The sequence below is a fragment of the Enhydra lutris genome, unplaced genomic scaffold, assembly GCF_002288905.1.
Source record: "Enhydra lutris kenyoni isolate GAN:26980312 unplaced genomic scaffold, ASM228890v2 scaffoldscaffold9, whole genome shotgun sequence".
NCBI classification, from domain to species: Eukaryota; Metazoa; Chordata; class Mammalia; order Carnivora; family Mustelidae; genus Enhydra; species Enhydra lutris.
In genome coordinates, this window is record NW_019154093.1 from 21643943 (window position 1) to 21667546 (window position 23604).

Below are 23604 nucleotides of genomic sequence, written 5' to 3' on the forward strand. Positions count from 1 at the left end.
TAAAAGATTTTATCTATTTATTTATTTGTCAGAGAGAGAGAGAAAGAGAGAGAGAGAGAGAGATCACAAGCAGGCAGAGTGGCAGGCAGAAGCAGAGAGAGAAGCAGGCTCCCTGCTGAGCAAGGAGCCCGATGTGGGACTTGATCCCAGGACCCTGGGATCACAACCCGAGACAAAGGCAGTGGCTTAACCAACTGAGCCACCCAGGTGTCCCTTTCGTATTCTTTTTAATCCATGGCCAGGATTGTGGAAATTATGGAGTCTTCCCTAGTTAACAGTGGTTTGACTTGTGATTTTTTTTTTTTTTTTTTTACTTTAGGATCATGTAAAAACAGTACACATTCAGTAGAAACCATACTTCAAATTGTGAATTTTGATTTCTTCCCAGGCTAGTGATATGTGGTATGATACTGTCTTGTGATTCAGGGCAGCAGCAGTGAGCCATGGCTCCTAGGCAGCCATGTGATTACAAGGGTAAAGAGTGATACACTTAAAACCATTCTATACCCAAACACCCATTCTGTTTTTTTTACTTTCAGTACAATATGCAACACTTTATTTTAAAATAAGCTGTTAGATGATTTTGCCCAGCTGTAGGCTAATTAAGTGCTGGGAGCATGCTTAAGGTAAGCTAGGCTAAGCTATTATGTTTGGTAGGTTAGGTGTATTGAATGTGTTTTAGACTTAAAATTTTCAATTTACGATTGTTTTATTGGGACATAATTCTATCGTAAGTTGAAAAAGATCTGTATTACCTTCATAAATCTCTTCTGTTATAAACATGTCCACATCAGAGATTCCTATAAATCACTTGCATTTTATATTTTAAACATCTTTATTCCTGTCATTGCCCTTATAGGTTTATTAAAAAAAAAAAATTGGTTTGTAAATTTTAGATGATTCTTCTTTCTCTTTCCCCATATATAGTTAAAATTGTAATCTTCTGTTATATATCCCAGAGAGATAATCTTTTAAAATCCTTGTCTTTCCTGTTTCCTTCCTTTTTCAGTTTTCATATTTGAAAGTAAAAATTTAAGTAGCTTGGGATTTTTTTTTTTTTAAGATTTTATTTATTTTAGAGAGAGCTGGGGGGGGGTTGGCGAGGAGCAAAGGGGGAGGGAGAGATGGGGGAAAGGATCTCATGCTGAGCCTGGAGCCTGATGTGGGGCTCCATCTTAGGACTCTGACATCATGACCTAAACCAAAACCAAGATTTGGATGCTTAACTGACTGAGCCACCCAGGTACTCCTAATTTGGGTTTTTATTAATTGACATTCATGTATCCTTGATATTCTTTCCTGTTATTAACAAATAATAGACATTCATTCCAAGAAAAATTAGGACTATAAAAGATTGAAAAAAATGTAAATCACCCAAATACTACCAAGAGATTTTTAAATTATATTTTGGTGTATATTTCTTAAGACTTAGGTTTTGGGGGACCGCCTGGCAGTGGAGTATGCAACTCTTAATCTTGGGGTTGTAGGTTTGAGCCCTATGTTGGGTAGGGAGATTGCTTAAAAATAAAATCTTGAAAAAAAAAAACTTTTAAGTTTTCCCCAAATATGAAGTCTTACAATTTGTACCATTTTATAAATGGCTTCTTTCAATTGACATGTAGATTTTCCCAATATTTTACTATTTTAACATCAATTTAACAGTTATTTCATATTTTTCTATTTATCCCATTATTTCCTTAAGGTAAATCTCTAGAATGTAGTTACTGTGTCAAAGTGCCTGAATTATAGAGTAATGATAAAATTTCCCAGTTATTGTGGCTGATTGGCTCAGTCAGTAGAGCATAGGACTCTTGATCTCCGGGTTGTGAGTTCAGGCCCCATATTGGGTGTGAAGCCTACTTAAAAAAAAAAAAAAACACATTTATCAGTTATATAAATCCTTGTCCCTTTTTCCCCCCTCTCCCACTAGAGAATTCCCTGTTTTTGTTTTTCCCTTGCATGTTTTGCTTACTGTCTTTCTCTTACAACACACACATTCACAGATATTTATCAGAGTGGAAGAAATCTTCATCATGAAGTTAATTAAGTATGGACTTCATTAATTTCATTTGATTTACCTTTTCACGAAACATTTGTTGAATACTGTGCCCTGGGTTACAGAGAATGAAGACATAGTCTTTGTTCTCAGTGAACTGACAGTTCAGTGGGGGAGGTAGACAGGCATACTGACAATGTAAATTAATTTGGTAAGTGCTGCCATTTCTGGAGAGAAGGCATGACATGAGTATAGGATGACTCTTCTAAAATAGCCTATAGAGAATCAGGGAAGGCTTCCCAGGTTGTATTGAAAGTGAGTTTGAGTTGAACCTAGGTAATGCACATTAGCTAGGTAAAGAAGGGTGGCAAAAGTGTCTCAATATAGGCATAGAACATGCAATGATAGAGAAGCATGAGAAAGGATCTCACAAGAAATATGGGTATTTTTGTGTGATTGGAGTTTAGGGACGTAGTGGGAGAATAGGTTGGAAAAGAGGCAGAGACCAAGTTCTGAAAGGATCTCTATTGCCATATTAAAAATCTGGACTTCATTCTTGGGGAAGAGAATAAGGGAATTTATCCATTAGCTAGAAATGCACAATCAATCTGGGTTTTATTTGTGGTGACAAATGAAGATGCATCACTGACATCTAGAGATGTCCCATTAAGTAGGTTCAAGATAGGAGGGGGATAAGGTGAGAACTGATGAGGGCTTAAAATATGGCAGTTGTAGAAATAGAAGGAGGGAGATATAATTAGGAGGTATTTATTTGGAATCCTTGTCATGGGAGATGTGTTATATGCTATACTTAATTCAATAATCCTGGATATTTTGAATACTTGCTCTATATGACAACACTGTTGGCGTCTTGGGATGAAAGGATAAATAAAGGGTTTCCTGCCTTGAGTGGTTTATTGTGTAGTGGAGTGCAACAGATCATAAAGGAAGAAATCACCATGCAACGTGAAATGTGTTATAAATGTATTCTGAGAACATAGAGAACTAAGTGATTATTCATTTCACTTTAGGAGGTGATATTGAGCAGAATCTTGAAGGCACTCTGTAAAATTTTTTTTCTGTGTATCTTGAACTGTATTTAAAACATTTTATACTGTATTTTATGTCATATATCTCTCCAGTTATTAAACTTCTTTTGTTCCTTCCAAAAACCAATTCCATAATGCCAAAAGGCAATGAAAAAGCTCTACCGTAAAGCGCTCATTCTAGGCAAAATGTACTAGATTCTTAAAAAAAAAAAAAAAAAAAGGCAAAAAAAAGTACTAGATACTGTTTCTTTTTTTTTTTTAAAGATTTTATTTATTTATTTGACAGACAGAGATCACAAGTAGGCAGAGAGGCAGCCGGGGCGGGGGGGGGGAACAGGCTCCCCACTGAGCAGAGAGCCCGATGTGGGACTCGATCCCCTCGATCCTAGGACCCTGGGATCATGACCTGAGCTGAAAGCAGAGGCTTTAACCCACTGAGCCACCCCGGCGCCCCTAGATACTGTTTCTTATCTGGAAAGCACGTTTTTAGGTGAGGTGAGGGAGGCACTACTTGTTACTTGTCTATTTATCTCTCCTATTGTTTTTCTAAACTATTTATCAGTTTATTTACTAGGGCATTGGCAACTTTTAAGGCTACTTTTCGGAAAGAATATAGTATTATATTCCATTATATGTTCTCAAAGATAAGATTGGAGACTTGTGGCTCAATAGGATGAATTGACCCTCCCCCACCCCCCAACACACTTATTTTCTTTCTTCCCTAAAACTTCACTGAATGATAGGAAGAAACAACAGAAAAGGAAACAGCATTGGGTGGGAGGTTTCAGTGAATGGAAAAAGTAAAATAAAGGTCTTAGAACTGAAGAAGCAATACATTGTGGAGGGAGATGTGATGAGAAGTAAGTGTACACCCCTACAGAACCTTAGGGAAACTTGTGGAGGCTCTAGGAATCTCTAAAGGCTTAGGTGAGGTTTAGTGCTGAAAAAGAAATTGGTTGGAAGTCTGTACAAGAAGTGGTTAGATATGCTGGTATTCTGCCATAGTTTATGTAGCCAAGTAATGTTATTCTTTGTCCTGCAGGAAACTTAAAGATTTATTTTTTGAAAGAATTGAATTATGAAAGCTTTGAGCTGAGGGATTCCAGGCATATCAGAAGATAAGAATGAGGCACAGGGTTGAAAGTATATTGACTAAGGGAAATGTAGTGTGAAGTCACAAATGTGAAATTGAGAGCAGTCTCTTCCTTGTGCGATTTTCCTCTAGACACATTTAAGCTTCTTGGGGTAATGTATGGAGTTAGGTAGGCAGTAATTTAACCAGACTTAAGGCTTTGCCAGCTGAGGCTAAAGGTAAGAGGGATAAAATTCCAGAAGAAAAAACGATGATGTTTGAGACAGTTACATAATATTATTGGACTTGCCTCACACATCAAAACAGATACAGACATAAAGGATTTGACTTTGAATCTAGAGTTAATTTTATTTGTTAAAAAAAAAAATCTTCAGTTAAATAGTTTAATTAAAGGTGAGGACCTTACTTTTGCCTCATTTATTTTGACCTTGGTACTTTTCCTCATATAGCCATTTCCTATTTCTGATGTGGTTTTGTTCCTTATTTGATAGATGTAAGCGTGGTTCTGAGTATCAGCAGCCCCTCTTATTTAGAATGTAACATACATATATTTTTCAAGTTCTCAAGATTGGAAAAAATTTTTTTAAGATTTATTTATTTATTTATTTGACAGAATGAGAGAGAGAGAGAGAGATCACAAGTAGGCAGAGAGGCAGGCAGAGAGAGAGAGGGAGAAGCAGGCTTCCTGCTGAGCAGAGAGCCAGACATGGGGCTTGATCCCAGGACCCTGAGATCACGACCTGAGCCGAAAGCAGAGACTTATTAACCCACTGAGCCACCCAGGCGCCCCTGGAAAATCTTTCACCAGTGGTTTTCATTCCATATTTTTTATTGGCCTCTGGAAACTTGAATTTTAGCTTTTTTCTTATTCTCCATTTTTTAATAAGTACATCATTTTCACATCAGGTAATGGAATTATATTTGCAATAATGCCAGGAAATTTTTTTTTAGTTCCTATTATCTTTAAAATTAAGTGATATTCATTAGGTCATATGTAAGATACTTTCCTGTTCTGAAATGCTATGATTATTTGTTAGATATTTTATATGGATAATGTTGAGTCCGTAATCAAAGGAGCGAGACTGATACAAAGCGAAGGTCAAGCAAAGCTTTATTTCTTGCCAAGCATCGAGAATCAAACAGACTGGCCGGGGCGTCTCTTGCAAAGAGGCAACCTGTCTCTGCCTTACAGACTAGCTTTTAAGGGCAAAGGCCATGTGGTTGGGCCTGACCACGCACAGGTGGCCAGTGAGATTGTAACACACAGAGAAAGCTGCACAGTCATGTTAGGTCAATGTAAGTTACCAATTGAATCAATTGAATTACAATTTACCCTATAGTAGATATTTGAACTAGCCTATCACCTTGGTCAGAATTGGCGCCCAAAAGGCACCCAAAGGGCGGGGCCCATATTCCTTGGTAGCTAGGGAGACAGTATGCGCCCCCACTGATTGGATACCTCCACCTGGCCTGCCCACCCTTGTATCTGGGCTTTGTTTCCTGGGACTGGTTTCTGGAACTTGTTTTTAAGTAAGTTCCGGGGGTGGGGGGGCAAGGTCAGTTTAAATTTTACTGCATAAACAACAAAATCACTGTTTAACCGGATGGAGCTGCTCTGGCTAAATAGGCCCTTACAGATAATATGAGATTCTTAATTTTATTCTGATTACAATTACTAATCTTGTTCAAGACTAAATGAGTCTCTTATAGAGTTTTAAATTATCTCTTAGCAGCTACAAAGGTATTTAAATTGGACTATTGTAACTTCATGGATATTGTCATATATTCAGAAGAAGGAAATAACATTTGAAGAAGCTTTGGCAGCTTTATTTTTTGCATACCTCTGACAGTAAAGGTTAATATTGGGCTAATAGAGCCATTGCTTCTAAACAGTGGAAGAGGGCTGGAATCATACGAGATTCCATTTGTAGGGAAAACAGTTGTTTGGCAATAAAAATCTCAACGGGAAGCCTCTGAATCTCAATTTAAGGATTCTGTATGTACAGAAAAAAAATCCCACATCCTAGTAAAGCAGCAGTTTTGCTAGCTTTGAATTCTTGGAGGGCTTATTGTAATACAAAATAAGTGGTATTTTTATGAATTAACGTAGTTAAAACCATTGGGTAGAAAGTGTCTGCCTTTAATGTTTCACTTTGTATTATCCATGGAAAATAAGAAATGTTAAAAAAATTCTTAACTGTTTATTGAAACGTTTAACTTTTGGCCTTCTTACACGATTAAATGTGACTGCTGCATTTCATGCTGGCTAGGTCTTTGAATCTGAAGATGTAACTGTAATTTATTGTTTAAGCCCATAGTTTTTATTTGTTTGGCTATGATAGGTTTATATGGAGAAAATTAGGGCTTATTCCTTCTGCAAATGTAATGAGCAATGTGTGTCTTTTTTTTTTTTCTTTAGGATCAAACAGAACATACTGAATCAGCAGGACTGGCTGGTGGTGCGGCAAGCATCATGAGTAAACACAGGGAAGTCTGTTCCATATCACGTGTGTAAGGGGAAAAAGGTAAGAAAACCAGTGTTCTGTTTCTATTAGAGATTGAACTTAAGAAAACAACTCAATCTATAGGAAATAATGCTTATGTATATATGCTGTTTGCTTCATTTATAACATTGCCTCTTGTTAAATCAAGAGTGTGGTCTTAAAAAAAGACTTGACTTAAATCCAAAGCAAAGGGGTATTTTTAAATTACTGTCGAATTATGTCAAAAATTATAATTTCGCTGCCAGTGCTTGGTTTTTCCTTTTGGAGTCAACTTCCATTTTCAAAATAGAAAGGTAATTTCAGCATGAAAAAGAACATGGATTTGAGCAATACTGTTAAGAGAAAAAAAAATAAATCTTTATTATTATTTTTTTTAATTAAAAATTTTTTAAGATTTTATTTATTTATTTGATAGACAGAGATCACAAGTAGGCAGAGAGGAAGGCAGAGAGAGAAAGGGAAGCAGGCTCCTGGCCGAGCAGAGAGCTCCAGGCGGGGCTCGATGCCAGGACCCTGGGATCATGACCCAAGCTAAAGGCAGAGGCCTTAATCCACTGAGCCACCCAGGTGCCCCAAATCCAATTAATCTTATTTCTATTTCTTAGTCATCATGTAAGAGTTAAACAATTAAAGCTAATTTCGGGGCAGGGAATCAAATATAAATTTAATTAAATTATTTTACTTTGTATTTTTAGACTAACTGTGAAAAACAACAATTTCCAATAGAAAATTGGAAGTATTTTACTAATTCTTGTAGAGTAGGAATCATTATTTTTCCCTGACTAGGAATCATGTTTGATTTCTTTCAGGTCTTACAATTACTGAAGGGGTAGAAAATGGTGATGGGGGTGGAGGCTATGTGGGTGGGATTAGTTTCAGAAACTGATTATGCCATTCACTAATGGCATGTTGCATACTCTGGCTGAGTTCTTTGATTTTTTTCATGTAAACTTTGAGGATGGAGGGATGGGTCTAACTCTGTGATACGAGACAACTCCTTTTCTCTTTAGTTGAGAGTCCAGCGGAGGGGCACTCAGTAGTGCCTTCTCCATCAAAACTTCTAGGCCTGCAGCTGGAAGAGTAGTTCTTGTACCCTAACTACCTCATGTGAGGGTATGTGAAGGGAGTGCCTTTTTATGCCTTTACTGGGCAAAATCATATTCTTTAGGGATTACCTTTTTTTTTTTTTTTTTTAAGATTTTATTTATTTATTTATTTGAGAGAGAGAGAGAGAGAGAGATAGTGAGAGAGGAAACACAAGCTGGGGGAGTGGGAGAGGGAGAAGCAGGCTTCCTGCTGAGCATGGAGCCTGATGTGGGGCATGATCCCAGGACTCCGGGATCATGACCTGAGCTGAAGGCAGATGTTTAAAGGACTGAGCCACCCAGGTGCCCCCAGGCATTACCTCTTTAGGAAGTTTTCAAGCCACTGCAAAAACTATCAACAGTAATAAATAGTAAATAATCAGGGGTAATCAGTTATTAGAATATTTGTCATAGTAGCCCAGAAGTACACCCTCATCTCAGTCTGATTTAGCTTTACCTCTTCTTTGGCTCCATAGTACTCAGTGTATATATCAATTGGCACAATGTTTTATATTTTAAGTTTACTTATCCATCTCCCCTATAAGATATTAGGTACTGTTAGGTCAAGGACATTGTCTTATTTGTCTTGTAATCTAATGACTAGGACAGTGCCTGAAACATAATAGATGCTCAGTAATGTTTGGTACAGGGAATACACATGTTCATTATAATTAGTAGATAGCATAAAGAGGACGTACCAGTGAAGAAAACATAAAGGGAACAACCAGATCAGTGCTTTAAAAGTGGCACCACCTAAGACTGAGATTCCAAGAGAGTGTCCAAAAGGACTCTATAGTCAATAGAATAAAAAGAAGAGGTCTAGAAGCCCAACAACAAAAGAGGTCCTCAGGAAGAAACCAGTAAGTTAAGTAATTATTTTCTTTTTTGAGATACACATGTATAATATTTAGTGACTTCTATTTTGAAAAAGAGTTGGAAGCTTTAATAAGAAGACAAGTAAAGAATCCTGATATAAGGAGTACCGGGCAGGGTCAGTTGGTGGAGCATGTGACTCTTGATCCTGGGGTTGTGAGTTCAAGCCCCACATTGAGTGTGGAGCCTTCTTAAAATAAATAAATTAATTAATTTAAAAAATGAATCCTGAGGTAGTATTTAAATCCTCTGGGAGACGTAGCTTATGCAGTGAGAAGACTGTCCCTCTCCCAAGCCCTCAGGAGACCTCAGGTTTTTCCTTAGAAAATGAAACTAGGGGCACCTGGGTGGCTCAGTGGGTTAAAGCCTCTGCCTTCAGCTCAGGTCATGATCCCAGGGTCCTGGGATTGAGCCCCGCATCGGGCTCTCTGCTCAGCAGGGAGTCTGCTTCCCCCCCCTCCTGCCTACTTGTGATCTCTGTCAAATAAATAAATAAAAATCTTAAAAAAAAAAAAGAAAATGAAACTAAATATGCTCAAGACTTATGGACACTAAACATTACAGATCAAGGATGAGGCATCATAGTGAAAGCCGAGGGATTAAGGGAAATCATTTATATTGAAAAGTAAGACTCTTCCCCTCGCTCCTTCTTCTACTTTTCTTTCAGAAGGTAATTGTCTGGTATTACATGTTGTTACTCCCTTATAGAAGATTATATGAGTCTTCTACAGAGTCTAAAGAAAACACTTACCTATACTGGCATTTAGAGGTCTCCCATGAAATTGCTGTGTTCCCACCTGATCACCATGCAGTTGAAGCCACCTGGTTGAGAAGCCAAGTATGCAGATCTTGCAGTTGGCTTTTAGTATTTCCATTTATTCAATAAATAGGCATTTTGGGAAAGGATCCAATGAGAAAGAGACCAAGAGTACAAAAAAGGAGCTTGAAGTAAATAATACTGGAAATAGAAGAAAGTTTGAGAAAAAAAAAAACCAACAAACAATGGGTAATTAGCAATTGCATCAGAGAGGTAAGAGAAGAAATTGTATTCATGAAATAAGATGCTATAAAAATTATTAGAAAAAGAAAGTGCTCTGGACATTTAAAATATGATAGACACTTGGTGCATTTAAAAAAATTTTAAACTATCTCAAGCTTATAGGAAAGTGACAAGTACAAAGAACTTTTTTCTCTGAACCATTTGAGAATAAATTGCTAGCTGCGTGTGCCCCATCCCCTTTGAAACTGTGTTTCTGGCAAATAGGAACATTCTCCTACCTAACCACAATACATTATCAAAATAAGGATATTAACTTTGATTCATTATCACCATCTAATTCTCAGATCTTATTCAAGTTTTGCCAGATGTACAAATAATGTCCTCTATACCAAGAGGATCTAGTTTGGAATCCTGTGTTGCATTTAGTTGTCATGTCTCTGTAGTCTCCTTCTCTTTGGAACAGTTCTGCAGTCTTTGACTTTTCTTGACCTTGACACTTTTGAAGATCGCAAACCAGTTATTTTGTATAATGTTCCTCAGTTGTGGTTTCTCTGATGTTTCCTCCTGACTAGATTCAAGTTATGCATTTTTGTGGGAATATCACAGAATTGGTGCTACTTTTGTTTTTTTGTTCTTGTTTTTGTTTTTCCTTCTCAAAGATTTTATTTATTCACTTGACAGACAGAGATCACAAGTAGGCAGAGAGGCAGGCAGAGAAAGAAGGGGAAGCAGGCTCCCCGCTGAGCAGAGAGCCTGACTTGGGGCTCAATCCCAGGACCCTGGGATCATGACCTGAGCCGAAGGCAGAGGCTTCAACCCACTGAGCCACCCAGGTGCCCTGCTACTTTTGTTTTTAATTAATACATATTATTTTTTAAAGAGCAGTTTTAGGTTCATAGCAAAATTGCGCAGAAATTAAAGGGCATTCCCATAACCCCCGACTGCCCCCACTCACTACCTCACCTCTCCCGGTATTGACATTGTTGTGTCCTTTTCATTGCAGCCTGTCAAAGAGCACAGATTTCCATTTGACCCATTATTGATGATGCTCACTTTGATACTTGTGTTAGGTGGTGTCTGCCAGGCTTTGCTGCTCAAGTTACTCTTCTTTTTTTTCCTTTGGTAATTAGTATTTTTGCGGGGAGGAACTTTGAAGCTATTAAATATCCCTTCCTCATCACACTTGGGATTCATTCATTCATAATGCAAAGACTCATGGTTCTCTTTTTTATTCAGTGGGATATAATCCATTGATATCATTATTTATTTTGATTTTCTTATTTAGCCTGTGGGAACTCTTTCAGGCTGGTTTCTGTGTCCTTTTGACATGTCCCCATCATTCTTAGAACACATACTTGCTTTCCAGGATATAAGATATTCAAAATTGTTCTTTTTTTTTTTTAATTGAAATATCATTCACATACCATAAAATTGATTCTTTTAAAGTGTGTGGAGTCCAGTGGTTTTTGTATATTTACAGAACTGTGCAGTCAGTCATCACCACTGTATAGTTCCAGAACATTTTTATCATCCCAAACAGAAATCTTCTATCCATTAGTAGTCATTTCCCATTTTCCTCCAACCCCCCCACCCCCGCCCCAGGACCTGACAATCATGAATTAATTTTCTGTTTCTATGGATTTGTCTATTCTGGACAGTTCATACAAATGGAATCATATATAGCTTTTCTGCTTCTTTACCTTAATATTTCCAAATTCATTCTGTTGTAGCATATAGCAATATATCATCTATTTTTATTGCCCTATAATATCCCACTTTGTTGATAAACCATCCTACACTTCCTTCATGCATTTATCAGTTGATAGATATTTGGGTTGTTTCCACCTTTTGGCTGTTGTGAATGATGTTGCTGTGAGCATTTGGGGATGAATTTTTGTGTGAATATTTTTCCATCTCTCTTGGGTATAAACCTAGGAGTGGAATAGCTATGCCATAAGGTAACACTGTTTAACTTTTTGAGAAACTGCCAAACTATTTCCCAAAGTTGCAGCAGCATTTTACTTTCCTTCTAGTAATGTGTTAAGAGCTCATATTTCCCTATATCCTCATCAAAGCTCTTGTATTTTTTTCTACTCCAGCTCTGGAATCAACCATTTCCCCATGGAACCCTGCTTCCTTTGCACACCAAATCTGGTGTGAGGTATATGCTCATAGCTACTTGAAGTAGAGATGGAGTTTTGCTTCTCCAAGATCCTGTGCACAGAGCTAGAGAATATGCACACACACACATTTACATCTGTATCTGTTGTGTGTGAACACACATACACTGACATCTGTATCTGTTGTGCGTGACACATACATTTACATCTGTATCTATTGTGGGTGGACACACATACATTTATATCTATATCTGTTGCTATAACTATTAATGTTTCTTGCAGTCTGTGAGTTCATACTTATATCTCAAATTCCAAACCAACACTGCAGGGTTCTTTCTGGTTGTCACCTTTTGTGCATTTAACTCTTTTCTCTAACAGTGAGAAACCTTGCCCCTGTTGCCCTTCACATAGTCACTTATTTGATCCATCTCTACATGTAACCAATCTCCTATCACCTTCTCCTTCCCCTGGCCCTTCTATCTTGCTCAGGCTCCGACCTGCCACTCTGGGCTGCACTCTTACATCTCCTCACCCCTCCTGCCTATGGACTCTTCTTATCCCCAGGCCAGACCGTCCCGTTCATGTGGATGCCTTCCTTACCTCTCTTGTGCTCTGGCACCCCATGCTGCGCTGTCCTTCTGCACAGACGGCTTCCTCACCCTGCTGGGTCTCTGACACCTTATGTTGGGCCACCCTAACATGAGTACATCTATTTTACCACACTTGGACTCTGACTCCCCTTTACACAGATGCTCTCTTCATCCTGTTCCCATGTCTATTGAATTTTTCATAACTTTTTCCCTTTTATTACTATTTTTTCAACTTTTTATTTTGTAGTAATTATAGACCCCCAGGAAGTTGTAAAAATAGTATAAGGAGTTCCTGTGTGCCCTTCATTTACCCAGTTTTTCCTCATTGGTTACATCTTACATAACTATAGAAAACATAAAAACCAGGAAATGGACATTTTATTTATCCATTCATCAGTTGATAGATATTTAGTTGTTACGACCTTTTAGCTGTTATGATTAAAGCTGCTGTGAGCATATTCATGAATGTGTATCTCTCCCATTTGTCAACTACCATTGTAGTTGAAGATAGAACACAATTCCATCACCACAGAGATCTCCCTTGTACTGCTCCTTGTCAAGTACACCCTCCTCCCTCTACTATCCCGTATTTAATGACTTTTTTAAATTACAGATATTATTATTACAAGTTACAGGAAGAGTTGAGTAAGCATAGAGATAAACCATGTTATAGTCAGGAATAGAAAGACTTAATATCATTCCCAGTCATGAGTGAGGGTCAGGATAGGAATTCTAATTTCTGAAAGTTGATTTTACTGGCATTCTGTTCTTTCCTGTTCCATCGCTGAGTCTTGGAGCCACTTGGCATAGTTTTTTTCCCCAGCTGCTGGCTTTATTCAGAGAGCCCAGTGTGGCCCCTTCCACAGCAGAAACTTCTGAAGTTTGCAGCCAATAATTCCTGTCCTCCCTGTTAGCTTTCGAATCCTAGGCCTGTTGCTGTCTAGTTTTATAGTTTCTGTCTAGTTTTGTAACCCCTGTGGACTGACATCTTCAGTTTTCACTCATTGCTGTGGCTTGCTTGCTTCTTGTTTATGTATCTGTATTTCCCTTTCTTACTTTTGAATTTGACTGTATAAATGATTTTAAAATAATCTTTTTTTTTGTAGAATTTCTATATTGAGAGAGAGAAGGAATGCTTCCTACCACCAGCTCAGTATTCTTTTTTCTTCTGAAAAATTTCAAGCCTATGGAAAAATGGAAAAATAATGCAGTAAAGACCCATATATCCTTTACCTAGATTCATTAGTTTTTACCATTTTGTTTCTTTTTTTGAACAACTCTCTTCCTTTCTCCCTCTGTTCTCTTTTTTTTTTCTCTTTCCCACACTCATACACACATTTACATACTTTTATTTTTCTGAATCATTTGAAAGTTAAATACAGATAACACAACACTTCTTCCCTAAATAGTTCGGCGGACATCTCCGAAGAGTAAGGACATTCTCTTAGGAAATCAAAATACAATTATGACATCTAAGGAAGAGTATTAATATTTTGTATCACCTAATATATAGTCCACATTTCATGGATTGTCATCTAAATGTGGTGTTTTGCTGTGTATGTATATATTTGTGTTTTCTTGATCTAGGACCCAGTCAGTGTTCGTGCATGGCATTTGATTATTTAATCTCTTTAGTCTCTCTTAATTTAGACTGATGGTTTTTATAACATTGAATTTTTTGGAAAGTTCAGAACAGTTGTCTTATAGAATGCCTTGGATTCTAGATTTGTCAAATTGTTTCTTCAGAATTCAGTTCTGGTTAAACATTTTTGGCAAGAATACTGGGTTGATAATGTTTTAAACTTCTCATTGCATAACATCAAGAGGTGCATCATGTTAAACTTTTTAACATGTTAAACTATATCAACTATTGTTAAACAATTGGTGATGCTAAGTTGATCATTTGGTTTAGATAGTGATTATCATATCTTTTTAATATAAACATATATTTTCTCCTTTGTGATTAAATTTTTTTTTTTTTTTTTTTTTGTGGACTAATACTTTGAGACACTGTGAGTATTTCTTCCCCAATAACCATTTACCTAAAGGCTTTAGCATTCATTTTTGATGCTGGCCTGAATCAGTAGTTATCATTGGAGTTCAGTACAGCTTCTTAACCAGCTTTTTATACAGTAGTCCCTGCTTATGTATGGGGGATATGTTCCAAGACCCCCAGTGGTGCCTAAAACTACAGGTAGTACCAAAACCTATGTATACTGTTTTTTCCTATACATACATACATAAAGTTTAATTTATAATTTAGGCAAAGTAAATGATTAACAGCAGTAACTAATAATAAAAGGAACAATTATAACAATATATCACAATAAAACTTATGTGAATGTGCTGTAGTGCTTTCCATTGCTTAAAGTAATACAATACCTTTCTCAGACTGACATTCCAAGGCTTGCATAATATAAAGCCTATCTAACTCTCCATCCATGTCCTAATGTTAAGTATATAAACAAATTCTTGATCCAATTTCACTGATCCCTCAATAAATGCCCATCCCTAGATAACTCCTTGTATGTCTCTCCCTGTTTGAAATTCCACTTCAGTATCTTGCTATCTGGAATATCTGTTAAAATTTTTCCTTCCTTCTGGACCCACCTCAAATCCATAAATAATGCTTCCTTGACCATCCACATGGTGGTTCTGCCCATTTCTTGAACTTTTATAGTACTTACTCTGTAGCACTTATCTGTTAATTTCATCTGACAAATTAATCAAGTAGTGCTTTGTGTCTCTTGTACTGTGTTATTAAAATCATTTATTATATTTTATTATTTAGCATTGTTTACCATTAATTAAGTTATAAGCTTCTTGATGTTAAGGATGATGTCTGAAAATTCAGTTGATTACAATACCCTGTAAACAGTAGATGCACAATAAATATGTTGAATCCAATTATTTATTAGTATTTTGACTATGAAATGACTATGAAACGCCGAGTATTGTACATGTATATTAAATGTGCTAGATTAGCACATTGTTTGTGAGAAATTTTCGTTTGTGCTCTTAGCATTAGAAAGTTTATATATGCAGGGTTTTTTTTTAAGATTTTATTTATTTTTTGGGCAGAGAGAGAGAGATCACAAGTAGGCAGAGCGAGAGGCAGAGAGAGGGGGAAGCAGGCTCCCTGCTGAGAAGAGAGCCCGATGTGGGCCTCAATCCTAGGACCCTGAGATCATGACCAGAGCCGAAGGCAGAGGCTTAACCCACTGAGCCACCAGGCGCCCCTAAATATGCAGTTTTTATCAAAATAAAATGACATGTATATGAAAATGATTTTGAACTATAAAGATAGATTTAAGAAAAACTATTAAGGTATTATTATGCAGCCTATTTGCCTACCTAAACTTAAATCATTTAACAGGAGCCAGTCCATAAACAAAAGTGGATTGAATGAATAATCATGAGGAAATAATTGAATAAACCCGTTAAATCCCCTGAGCTTTTTTTTAAATTGGTAAAATGAAAGAAATAATATTCACACTTTTATATGTCTCAGAGGAGAAACACTGTAAGTCAAAGAAAATTCACCGCATTTTATATTTACCTTAAACTTTGTAATAGCAGTATTTTACATTTAAAAAATTTTTTTTATTTTTTATTAACATATAATGTATTATTAACCCCACTGGTACAGGTCTGTGAATCGCCAGGTTTACACACTTCACAGCACTCACCATAGCACATACCCTACCCAATGTCCATAATCCAGCCACCCTATCCCTACCCGCCTCCCCCCCATCACAATTCTCAGTTTGTTTTGTGAGATTAAGTCTCTCTTGTGGTTTGTCTCCCTCCCGATCCCATCTTGTTTCATTTTTTCCTTACCTACCTGCCAAACCCCCCATGTTGTCTCTCAAATTCTTCATATCAGGGAGATCTTTCTCTGATTGACTTATTTTGCTCAGCATAATACCCTCTAGTTCCATCCACATCGCTGCAAATGGCAAGATTTCATTTCTTTTGATGGCTGCATAGTATTCCATTGTATATATACACCACATCTTCTTTATTCATTCATCTGTTAATGGACATCTAGGTTCTTTCCATAGTTTGGCTATTGTGGACATTGCTGCTATAAACATTTAGGTGCACGTGCCCCTTCGGATCACTATGTTTGTATATTTAGGGTAAATACCCAGTAGTGTGATTGCTGGGTTGTAGGGTAGCTCTAATTTCAACTTTTTGAGAAACCTCCATGCTGTTTTCCAGAGTGGTTGCACCAGCTTGCATTCCCACCAACAATGTAGGAGAATTCTCCTTAGTATATTACATTTTTAAATTTTTCCTCTTAATGTTTTCCTTACTCAGACATTTTAGGGGAATTATAATATTATCTCCTCTCAGTCTGCCTTCCTATTTGCCAGTAAGAAGCCAAGCAGAATTTTCAGTTTGGAAAGAACATTCTGAGAAATTAAAGAGATAGATAAGTATGGGGATCATTATAGTAGAGGGGAAAAATGGGATAGTATTTACTGAACAACTACTACGTGGTCTTGGCATCCTGTTAGGTAGGTGACACACCTAGTGTATGTGCCCACTGAATGCTTTTAGATGAATTAGCACTGTGAAAGACTTAGAAATGGTACTTGAAAAAGAAGTTTAAAAAGAAAAACGCAGGGGCGCCTGGGTGGTTCAGTGGGTTAAAGCCTCTGCCTTTGGCTCAGGTCATAATCCCAGGGTCCTGGGATTGAGCCCTGCGTCGGGCTCTCTGCTCTGTAGGGAGCCTGCTTCCTCTCCTCTCTCTCTCTGCCTGCCTCTCTGCCTACTTGTGATCTCTCTCTCTCTGTCAAATAAATAAAATCTTTAAAAAAAAAAAAAAAAGAAAGAAAGAAAAACCCAGGGGTGCCTGCCTGGCTCAGTCAGTAGAGGATTAAGCTTGATAGTGAGTTTGAGCTCATTCAGCTGGGTCATGAGTTTGAGCACCAGGTCAGGTGTGGAGATTATTTTTAAAAGAATCTATTAAAAAGAATAACCAAATCATAATCATCATTAACATTATGGAACTGATATCCCCATACTCCATGGTTGCTTGAACTTTCTTGTTCCATTTGGGTATGATTCTTTAAAAGATTTTATTTATTTGACAGACAGAGATCACAAGTAGGCAGAGAGGCAGGCAGAGAGAGGAGGAAGGAGGCTCCATGCTGTGCAGAGAGCCCGATGCGGGGCTCAATCCCAGGACCGTGGGATCATGACCTGAGCCAAAGGCAAAGGCTTTAACCCCCTGAGCCACCCAGGCACCCCATTTGGGTAGAATTCCTTAAAAACTTTCTTTTCAAATAGAAATGTAGCTTTATCTCAAAGAAATGATTTCTCTATCAGCATCTGGATTTTATCTTTTGAAACATATCCTGTTCAAATGCACCGAGTTTGTCTTCTATAATTACATTTTGATTATTGTCAGCTTATAGGTTTCTAGACTTTATTGGGTTCAAGATCTTAGACTACCTCTAGTGGGATGATAAATTTTATAGTTTACCATGGTCTGAATAGATTTATAAGAGATTTTATTCTTGTATATTTAAGATTTATAAATTATATAAATATTCATAAATCTATGTAATTTTTTCACTTTTTTCCAGTTTATTGTTATATAATTGACAAATAACTTTGAATTAGTTTAAGGTGTACAGCATAATGATTTGATATATATATTGGTAATGATTACCACAATAAGTTTAGTTAATATCGATCATTTCACACATAGTTGTGGTATGTGTATTTTCATTTTTTAAAATAAATACCTAGTAGAGGAATTGCTGAATCATATGGCAGTTCTATTTTTAATTTTTTGAGAAACCTCTATATTCTTTTTCATACAGTTTGCATTCCTAGCAACAGCATACAAGGGTCCCTTTTTCCCTATGTCCTCACCAACACTTGTTATTTCTTACCTTTTTGATAGTAGCCATTCTTTTTTTTTTTTTTTTTTTTTAGATTTTCTTAAATGTATTTGAGAGAGAGAGAGAATGAGAGAGAGCATGAGAAGGGTGAGGGTCAGAAGGAGAAGCAGACTCCCTGCTGAGCAGGGAGCCTGATGCGGGACTTGATCCTGGGACTCCAGGATTGTGACCTGAGGCAAAGGCAGTTGCTTAACCAACTGAGCCACCCAGGCACCCTGATACTAGCCATTCTAACAGGTGTGATTTGATTGTGGTTTTTCATTTGCATTTCTCTGATATTTAGTCATGTTGAGCATCTTTTCATGTGTCTGTTGGCTGTCTGTGTGTTTTTTAATTGGATTGTTTGGGTTTTTTTGCAGTCAAGTTGTATGTGTTCTGAATATATTTTGGATATTAACTCTTATTCGATATATGATTTGCAAATATTTCCTCCCATTCAGTGGGTTGCTTTTCATTTTGTTGGTAGTTTCCTCAGCTGTGCAGAAGCTTTTTAGCTTGATGTAGTTCCACCTGTTTTTATTTTTGTTTTTCTTGCCTTTGCTTTTGGAGTCAAATGCAAAAACTCATCTCTAAGACAACGCCAAAGAGCTTATTACTGCCTGTTTTATTGTAGGAGTTTTATGGTTTCAGGTCTTACATTCAAGTCCTTAATCCATGTTGAGTAAAGTTGACCTTTGTGTTAAGTTGATCTTTGTGTATGATACAAGATAGGTGTATGGTTTCATTCTTTTGCATGTGGCTGTCCAGGTTTCCCAGCACCATTTATTGAAGAGATTATCCTCTCTTGTATATTGTTGGCTCATTTGTCATAAATTAATTGACCATATACATGTGGTTTTATTCCTGGGATCTCTTTTCTGTTACATTGATTGATGGGTCTGTTTTTATGCCAATACCATATTGTTTTGATTACTATAGCTTTGTATTATAGTTTGAAATCAAGAATTGTGATGGTTCCAGCTTTGTTCTTTCTCAAGACTGCCTTGGCTATTCAGGATCTTTTGTGAATCCAGACAAATTATTGGATTTTTAAAAATTTTTGTGAAAAATGCCATTAAAATTTTGATAGGGATTACATTGAATCTGTAGATTGCTTTGGGTAGTAAGAACGTTTTAACAATATTAATTCTTCTAATCCATGAGCCCAAAATATCTTTCCATGTCTGTGTCTTCCAGTTATTTCATCACTGTCTTCAGAGTACAGATCTTTCACCTCCTTCGTTATATTTATTCCTAGGAATTTTATTCTTTTTGATGCAATTGTAAATGATATTGTTTGCTTAATTTCTCTTTCTGATAATTTGGTGTTAGTGTGTAGAAACCCAACTGATTTTTGTGTGTTCACTTTTTAAAAATTTTAAAAAATTTTAATTTTAATTAAACTTAATTAAATTTTAATTTTAAAAATTTAAAACTCTGTGCCACATGTGGAGCTTAACTCATGAACCAGAGAACAAGAGCTGCATGCTCTCCTGACTGAGCCAGCCAAGCACTGCTTATGTGTTGACTTAATCTTGCTATGTTACTGAATTCATTTATTCTAATAGGGTTTTGTGTGTGTGTGTGTGTGTGTGTGTGTGTGTGTGTGTAGTCTTTAGGGTGTTTTATATATAATATCATGTAACCAGCAGGTGCAGATAGTTTTACTTCTCTTTTCTGATTCAGATACCTTTTGTTTCTTTTTCTTCCTAATTGCTTTTGCTAGGAATTCCAGTATTATATTGAATAAAAGTGGTGAGAGTGAGCATCCTAGTCTTATTCTTGATCTTAGGGGAAAAGCTTTTAGGTTTTCACTGCTGAGTATGATGTTAACTGTGCGCTTGTCGTAGATGGCCTTTATTATGTTGAGGTGTGTTCTCTACTCACTTAGTTTAGGATTTTTATCATAAATGCATGTTGAATTTTGTTAAATGTTTTTCTGCACTATTGAGATGATCATATGATTTATCCTTCATTTTGTTAATGTGGTACTACATTGATGTATAGATGTTGAATCATCCTTGCATCCCTGGAGTAAATCCCACTTGATCATGGTATATGATTTTTTTTTTTAAGATTTTATTTATTTATTTGACAGAGACACAGCAAGAGAGGAAACACAAGCAGGGGGAGTGGGAGAGGGAGAAGCAGGCTCCCCACTGAGTGGGGAGCCTAATGTGGGGCTCAATCGCAGGACCCTGGGATCATGACCTGAGCTGAAGGCAGATTCTTAACAACTGAGCCACCCAGGTGCCTGGTATATGTATTTTTACATATTTTTTAGTGTATTTTTTATGTACTTTTTAATGTATTTTTTTTTAAAGATTTTATTTATTTATTTGACAGAGATCACAATTAGGCAGAGAGGCGGACAGAGAGAGAGAGAGAGAGAGAGAGAGGAGGAAGCAGGCTCCCTGCTGAACAGAGAGCCCGATATGGGGCTCGATCCCAGGACTCTGGGATCATGACCTGAGCTGAAGGCAGAGGCTTTAACCCACTGAGCCACCCAGGTGCCCCGTACTTTTTAATGTATTATTGAATCTGGTTTGCTGATATTTTTGGCTTTGGATTTTTTGTGTCTATATTCATCAGGAATATTAGTCTATCATTTTCCTTTCTTGTAGTGTCCTTACCTGGTTTTGGTATCAGGGTAGTGCTGGCTTTGTAAAATGAGTTTAGAAGTGTTCCCCCCCCCCTTATTGTTTGGAAGAGTTTAAGAAGCATTACTATTAATTTTTTTCTTAAGATTTTTTGTTTATTCATTTGAGAGAGAGAAAGTTAGCAAGAGCGTGAGCTAGGGGGTAGGGTCAGAGGAAGATGGAGAAGCAGACTTACTGCTGAGCAAGGAGCCTGATGCAGTACCTGGGATCATGACCTGAGCTGAAGGCAGACACTTAGATCAACTGAGCCACACAGGCTCCCCAGTTCTTTTTTTTTTTTTTTTTTTTTTTTTTTTTAAATGTTTGAAAGAATTCATCAGTGAAGCCAACTGGTCCTAGACTTTTCTTTGTTGGGTGGGTTTTTGTTTTTGTTTTTTTTTTTTTTTTAGATTTTATTTATTTATTTGACAGATAGAGATCACAAGTAGGCAGAGAGGCAGGCAGAGAGAGAGGAGGAAGCAGGCTCCCTGCCAAGCAGAGAGCCCGACATGGGGCTTGATCCCAGGACCCTGGGATCAGGACCTGAGCCGAAGGCAGAGGCTTTAACCCACTGAGCCACCCAGGCACCCCTGTTGGGTGGTTTTTAATTACTGATTCAATCTTATTAGTAATTGGTTTGTTGAGAATTGTTATTTCTTTGTGATTCACTGTTGGTAGGTTGCATTTGTCTAGGAATTTATTCATTTCCTTTAGGTTTTCCAGTTTGTTAGTGTATAATTGTTCGTAGTAGTCTCATGATCATTTGTATTTCTGTTATCAGTTGAATATCTATAAATTAAATTTTAGAAATTGGAAGTGTAATACAAATTTGATCTACTTTCTAGGTTTAAACAAGTCTCTTGAGTGGTGTTTCCTCACCGATGGAGAATTATTTCCAAGCAGAAGCTTACAACCTGGACAAGGTATTAGATGAATTTGAGCAAAACGAAGGTGAGAATTTATTTTGGTGAATCTATTTGAATACATTTATGATATGGAGAATGTGGGGTTATGAGAGGATGTAACAGTTTAAAAAAATGACTTAATAACTTAATGATAATAGTATTATATTTCAGTATCCAGAGGAAGAACTAATATTTTTTGCACTGTGTGCCAGATACTATACTAAAGCATTTAAATGGACTTTATTATTTAATCTTTAAAATAACCCCATGAAAGTAGATCTTATCTACATTTTATAGGTGAGAGACACAGAGAGAGTAAGTGGTTTCCCTGAGGTTAGTTTGCTAATAAGTGGCAGAATGATTAGTATCTAGGCATTATGATACTAGAGCCTGAACTTTCTTTATACAATCGATCTATGGTCAAGAAGAGCTTCAGAATGTGTGATTGTATTTTCTAAACTAGAAAAATAACTTGTTGCCTGTTGACCAATAAAGATATATTTTAAACCTAATTTTAAAAGATTTATAGTTTTAAGTTACTGCCAAAATGGTTAGATAAAATGTCTGCCTAAGATTTACTTTATTTAGGTAAACTTTTTCCTTAAATTTCTCTGTCAGCATGATTTGAATGGATAAGCTGTAATTAATTAGATCCCTCCTACCCTGATACTCTGTTTCTTTTTCTTTTTTTCTTTCTTCTTCTGCTTCTTTTTTTTTTTTTTTAAAGATTTATTTACTTGAGAGAGCACAGGGCTGGGGGTTCAGAGGTGAGATAAGAGAGAGGAAGAGGGAGAAGCAGGGAGCCCAAGATGGGGCTCGATCCCAGGACCCTCAGATCATGACCCGAGCCAAAGGCAGACATGCTTAATAAACTGAGCTACTCAGGCGCCCCCTGGTATTCTCTTTTTCTAGCTGGAAGTGGCAGGTAACAAGTTTACAAAGTGATGTATTTCTGTCTGAAGTCTGTGATTTTAGAAATGGTCTCCAGACCTTTACTATATCCAGTTATTTAGGTTGTCCTTTGATAGTAGTTGGGAAGAGAGATTAATTTTAATGTTGTTGCTTTGGGTCTGTAATAGACCAAGCCGTATAGAATTATGGGCTTAAGGAAGGAAAAGGGAGAAGGAAGGATACGTGGAATAGCCTACTGTTCTCATATTTTACCACTGATGACCCAAAGCTACTCCATAGCCATAGGATTCATATAAGTGTGAAATTAATCATTTGGGATTCTATTGGATCTACATACCAAGGTTGAGGGGGTCTTTTCCTCTCAGTTTCAATCATTTATACAGGTAATTTCTCAATCTTCTCTTTGGTTTGGCCCTCTGTGTATCATTTATTTGTTATGAGATATCTACATAGGTGCTACACCTAATCACTTGAATAGTATACTTCTAAAATATCATTGACTCTAAGAAAACTATTAGTTTATTACATCAATCTCTTTAGGACTTCTGTAGATCTAGTAGGGTACTTTGCATATAGTTGATTTTGAATATATTTTTGTTGAATCAGTAAAAATTGTCTTTTAGTTCAGAAATACAACATTGCTTATAAAAACTAATTCTTTTAGGAGGTGAAGAACTTCAGAAGCCAAATTCTTGTTTGGAACTGTATTGTATATTTGTTTTGAACTATTGTTTAAAGATCTTAGTATGTACTAATTGTATTCAAATGACCACCTCTAGCCTGGTATCTTTCCACGTATATTTTAAATAAAGTGCTTTTTCATTCTATGTTAATTTTCTTCTTTAAATGAAAAATATACCACACACAGACTGTGATAACACTAGATAATTAACATTATACCCATGTAGTAGGTAATTGAATAATGATATTTTTAATAACTG

At 36.7% G+C, this 23604-nt stretch overlaps 1 protein-coding gene across 3 annotated transcripts in view; it reads left to right on the plus strand.

The window, feature by feature from the left end:
• LOC111143384 (zinc finger FYVE-type containing 9) overlaps positions 1-23604 on the plus strand; it is a 200155-nt gene that overhangs the window by 56127 nt on the left and 120424 nt on the right. For 2 of the 3 annotated variants that reach the window (XM_022497089.1, XM_022497090.1), the window contains exons 2-3: positions 6558-6663; positions 21692-21797. In XM_022497089.1, coding sequence (XP_022352797.1) covers positions 21728-21797 — 70 coding nt within the window. In that variant the 5' untranslated portion in view covers positions 6558-6663; positions 21692-21727. Of the gene's footprint in view, positions 1-6557; positions 6664-11699; positions 11762-21691; positions 21798-23604 lie in introns of all 3 variants that reach the window. The other variant, XM_022497088.1, reaches the window with a different exon arrangement.